The sequence below is a fragment of the Primulina huaijiensis genome, unplaced genomic scaffold, assembly GCF_012295235.1.
Source record: "Primulina huaijiensis isolate GDHJ02 unplaced genomic scaffold, ASM1229523v2 scaffold208036, whole genome shotgun sequence".
In the NCBI taxonomy this organism is placed as follows: Eukaryota; Viridiplantae; Streptophyta; class Magnoliopsida; order Lamiales; family Gesneriaceae; genus Primulina; species Primulina huaijiensis.
In genome coordinates, this window is record NW_027355105.1 from 1 (window position 1) to 4,990 (window position 4,990).

Consider the following 4,990-nt stretch of genomic DNA (forward strand, 5'->3'; position numbering starts at 1 on the left):
TTATCAATCCAACTAAATTTTTGTTGCGGAGAAATAATTATCCAAGTTGAAAGAGCGACTAAATGTTGATAAAAGATGTGATGCTATTTTAAATTTTATTTAAAGAATCTGAGTTGGGTTATTATTGATGCTCGATAATTCTCCCACATTTGAACGAGTACAGTTTATGGTATTTGCATGCTCGGACTCACGCGTGTGTCCATCGCACGTGCTGAACTTCCAACCCGGGGACGCATTCGTGGTCAGGAATATTGCCAACATGGTGCCTCCATACGATAAGGTTGAATTATTATATTTGGAAACAGACCTATAACTTTTTCCCTTAATAGTTTCTAAAAAAATTAATTGTATGATTGAAAACAGACCAGGTACGCCGGAGTTGGGTCTGCGATTGAGTACGCTGTGCTGCACCTCAAGGTAATAAAATTTGACCACACCTAAAATTCACAACTTTATATTAAATTCTTTTGAGTCGAATAAGGACATTGTCACAGTCGAGTCTCGATCACGAGATCTCGTCTCAAAACTTAAATTATATATGATCCAAAAAGTAGTATTTAATTAATTCAGAAAAGTTAATAATTTCTTTTGATAGGTTAAAGAAATAGTAGTGATTGGGCACAGTGCCTGTGGAGGAATCAAGGGGCTCATGTCTTTTGCGCTCGATGGATCTTCTAACACGTAATGATTATTAATCAAGTCGTTTACTTTAGGAAAAATTGCAATATCGGATCAATATTACTGTATAAAATATCATAATATTAAAATATTGATCGTGTGTGTATTATTATTATTATATTCAGTGATTTCATAGAAGACTGGGTGAAAATTTGTTTACCTGCGAAGAAGAAGGTGATAGCTCAGTGTGGGGAAAAACCTTTTGGAGATCAATGCGTCTTATGTGAAAAGGTTCCATATTTATTCACACACACACAGACACAGACACAGACACAGACACAGACACAGACACACTCAATTTGAATGAATTTGAGAAGAAAATAAGAATATTCGATAATAATTAATAATGCAGGAGGCAGTGAATGTATCACTTGGAAATCTTCTGTCATATCCATTTGTGAGAGATGGTTTGGTGAATAAGACATTGGCACTCAAGGGTGGTTACTATGACTTCATTAATGGAACTTTTGAGCTCTGGGGACTTGACTTTAGCCTTTCACCATCTCTTTCTGTTTGAACTTCAAACCCCTTCTTTTGGATCCAACTATTATTAATACATGCTAGCTAGCTGCATGTATTTCTTTTCTTTTGTCCTAAAATTATGACAATTAAGCTTCATTATTGTACTCCTTTTTAATTTCTTGGAGGTTTTTACTTTTTACACAAGTGTTCTCCTTTTCTAATTTAGTTATCGATCATACTTCCACGTAACTCACAACACAAAAATTTTTGTGAGAAAATTTTATGAATATATTTTGTGAGACGAGTCTTCGATTTGAGTAACTCATAAAAAAGTTTTATTTTTTTATGCAAAAGTATTATTTTTTATTATAAATATAAACATAGTTGGTCCGTATCACGAATCAATATCCGTGATATCTTCTCAAAAGATATCTACTCAACTCGTAATTTTTTTTTAAAAAAAAATAGCAAAACTTGATATTAAATATTTACTTAGTAATATCGAAGAATAACATAAACATTCATCTTAAAAATAAAAATAAATCGGACAAACGCAACCAGACATAGTAAAGCCTTGATGGGTATTCGTTGGCTCTGTGTCCCAGACATGGGCCTTTGCCTTTATCAAGACTTAATTCTTGAGGTCCAACTGGAGGATGAAGGGTTGCCTTAGGCTCAGTTAATTAGCCTTTGGAGATCAGGACATTGGGCTATAAAATTTGGGTCTCCTTACTTTTCATTTCAATTCTTGGACTTTATCCTTGAAAAATATAAATGTGTGTGTATATGTTTTTTTATAAAAAAATATATAAATCCCAATATCCAAGTGCGGTAAGTCTAGTTGCGGGCGTACATACACTTACTTGCTTTTATTACAAGTCCTATGTCAAATCATAGAATGAAGAGTGGAAATAAATTTGGTTTCGTGTGTTCGAGGAAAATAACTAGAAAGTTGCAACAATAAAAGAAAATGAAATCCCACCATTGTTTCATTAGACCTGAAGATATGAAAAAAGAACTACTTACATTTCAAAGCCAAAAAGATTACAAACCAAACCGCACATCTCATTTATTGATGATCTGGCTTTATTGTAAACCACAATGCCAGTCGACAAACAAATGAAAGGTAATCAAAAACCAAAAATCAACCATATAAATAATTTCATGACACGTCAATGTCATAATTTCTGATATTGTAGGAATTATTGACAAGTAAAGCTTCAAGTGATCTTGATTTTCTGGTTCTCACCATACCAGCTTCTTTTAACAACTCGGCCAGTCTCCGCTTCTCGTCTTCTACGTCGGGATTAGCCGTCCCAAGCTTCTCTTCTCTCATTTCAACCACATATTCCAAGATTTCAATAGCATCGCTGACCCTGTGTGAATCAAAAACAAAACCATTTGAGAACATTTAACTTCATATCTCAAATTAATCAATTATTAGGCAAGAAAATTCTTATAAATTGTAGTTTATGAGTATCTTACCTCCCCATTGCATCATATGTGCCAGCAAGGTTGCTGTAAACTCCTAAAGTATCAGCATGATCTGGTCCAGCTTCAGCCTCAAGAATGCTCCTAGCCTCTTCAAACGAATCAGCCGCCTCGTTTATCAAATAAAGTCGCACACAAGCAAGCCCCATTTGATTTAAAGCAACACCAAAAAAGGCAGATTTCTTCTCTCCCGTTGCACGAAATTTTAGAATGGCACTCTTCAATGAGGCGTAAGACTCAGAAAAACTCCCTAGGATATAGTACAAGACCCCCATCTGAGCTTCGATTCCTGCAACCATGCATTGCCTCCCCGGTGCATTTCCATATACTTTTATAGCCTTCTGTAGCAACTGGAGTGCACGGTTTGGTTCATTCATCGATTCGTATATAGCAGAAATATCAACTAAACCACTGGCTATTTCTTCGGGAGCACTGCCAGGTTTTGGCTTAGCATAAATTTGAAGAGCTCTTTTGCAGTTAGATTTGGATTCATTTAACTTCCCTATCTTGTTGTATAAACCAGCCAGACGAATGAAGACTGAAGCAACCGACGAATGGTTTTCTCCTTTGATCGACTTCAAAATTTTTAGAGCTTTCTGATAAGCAAAAATAGCCTCATTGTAGCGAGCCAAAGACAGGTACGAATCCCCAATGTTGCAGTCTATTGCAGCCACATCAGCGTGGTGGCCATGAGCAGCCACGGCCATACTTGCTAGAACATAATGCTCGAGTGCACCTTCATAATCTCCCTTCACATCACAAATAAGCCCCAATAGTCTCCTGTCTGCTGCTTCCTCTACCGAAGCTGGCGTGCCATTCTCTTTATGAATATCAAGTGCCATTAAACATAGCTTTTCAGCCTCATCAAATTGCATCGCTTGAACATTGGACTCAGCCAAATACCTCAAAGTCTCGCCAAATCGAGGGTCTTTTTCTCCAAGAACCTGTCTCTGGATCTCCAGACCTGCTGTGTAAAACAGTATAGAATTCTCAATCTGTCCGAGAATTGCATATGTATCGCCCAACTGCATACATCCTGAAAATTTCGCGAGTGCGTGATCCATCCCTGAGTCCATTACTGGAATTTCAATAGACCGCTCAAGAATGGGAACAGCCTCGGTGTGCCTCCCCAGCCTGCAGTACAATGCAGCCACAACATGTAGACACATGACAAAATCTAAACTAGGCTTGGAACCTACCGAAATCTCAAATGACTTCATTGCTCGAAGAGATAATTCGAGAGCCCTTTGAGTATTATCCCCCAAAACTATCATGTCCCTAGCCTGTTTGAGTAAATATGGCCCAAGATATGCCGCTTGATCGCCATGGTCCTCGCCTCTAATTCGCCATTTCGCCCCTACAAAGGGCAGGCTTTCCTCGTTTTTCATGGAGGTAACTGTATCCAACTTTCTTAAAGCCTTGACACCTTTCTTTCCATTTGGAGGCCTACCGCCAAAAGCCCTGCTCATAAAACTATCCTGTATAGAACCCGCAGAACTCAATTGCAACCCTTTCGTATTTCCAAAATCTTCATCTTTTAAACCTTTACCCTCCTCAGGAGTAGTATCTCCTCCATTTTCCCATGTCACAACATCCTGTTTCATCCCCGTTGAAGCACAATAATCTCCTCCAGCAAGGTACAGTAGTTCTGAATCTATCCGCGACTCTTCACCATACGACAAATAACTAAGCCTTGATGGCGAGTAGTCCGAGCTTTGCATCTCGCAGACGTTGAGATACAGTTGCTCGATAGAGGTGTTCACAACGCCATCTAGGATCAGGTCGAGGGATTCACTATCGGAGCTTAGAGCACTCAAGGGCAGTCCATGTGTGCTTAAGGGACTCTTCGGGGACAATTCATCAAAAAATTCTCTGTCCTGCACATAATGTGGTTCCGGTTTGTTCCCAGAGTTGTCACCGTTGGATCCATCCACCACCAAGTCAGGCATTTTAACACTGTTAACATAACATTTAAGAATCAATGCAAACCTCACAGATTCCTCACAATTAGGAAACAAACGTCTGGCATGAATATTACAGTCTTTTTTAAAAAAAATTGCATGTAAAATTTTAAGCATAACTAGAATATACACTGCAGGAAAGGCAACAGGCAAAGAAACAGTAATCATAAATTTCTTTCCAGGACAAAAATTCACAACATAAAACGGCAGTCAACGTAATATTTACTCCAACGAAATACCCATAAATTCAAAAACCACAAAATGCAAATCATTGAATAAAACGTATAAATAAATAAATAAATAAAATCACAGAATAGCATGAAAATACCTTATTACTCACTCATGCACAGAGAGATCATTCATATGTTAAGGTACAATTGTTCGTTTATTAATTAATA

At 37.7% G+C, this 4,990-nt stretch overlaps 2 protein-coding genes across 3 annotated transcripts; one reads left to right on the forward strand and one right to left on the reverse strand.

The window, feature by feature from the left end:
• The first annotated feature begins 120 nt into the window (after window positions 1-120).
• LOC140966807 (carbonic anhydrase, chloroplastic-like) lies at window positions 121-1,344 on the forward strand. The gene is made up of 5 exons (XM_073427070.1): window positions 121-280; window positions 364-417; window positions 596-681; window positions 804-909; window positions 1,031-1,344. The coding sequence occupies exons 1-5, from the start codon at window positions 128-130 to the stop codon at window positions 1,193-1,195; spliced, it is 564 nt and encodes a 187-aa protein (XP_073283171.1). The 5' UTR covers window positions 121-127; the 3' UTR covers window positions 1,196-1,344.
• A 757-nt stretch (window positions 1,345-2,101) lies between these two features.
• On the reverse strand, window positions 2,102-4,990 carry LOC140966806 (protein KINESIN LIGHT CHAIN-RELATED 2-like). 2 transcript variants are annotated; one of them, XM_073427068.1, is made up of 3 exons: window positions 4,921-4,990; window positions 2,626-4,587; window positions 2,102-2,516 (listed from the first exon to the last, which is right to left on the reverse strand). In XM_073427068.1, exons 2-3 carry the CDS (start codon window positions 4,578-4,580, stop codon window positions 2,303-2,305), a joined length of 2,169 nt encoding a protein of 722 aa, XP_073283169.1. In that variant the 5' UTR covers window positions 4,581-4,587; window positions 4,921-4,990; the 3' UTR covers window positions 2,102-2,302. The 2 variants fall into 2 exon arrangements, with proteins under 2 accessions (XP_073283169.1, XP_073283170.1); XM_073427069.1 differs by lacking the exon at window positions 2,102-2,516 and having other exon boundaries at window positions 2,622-4,587.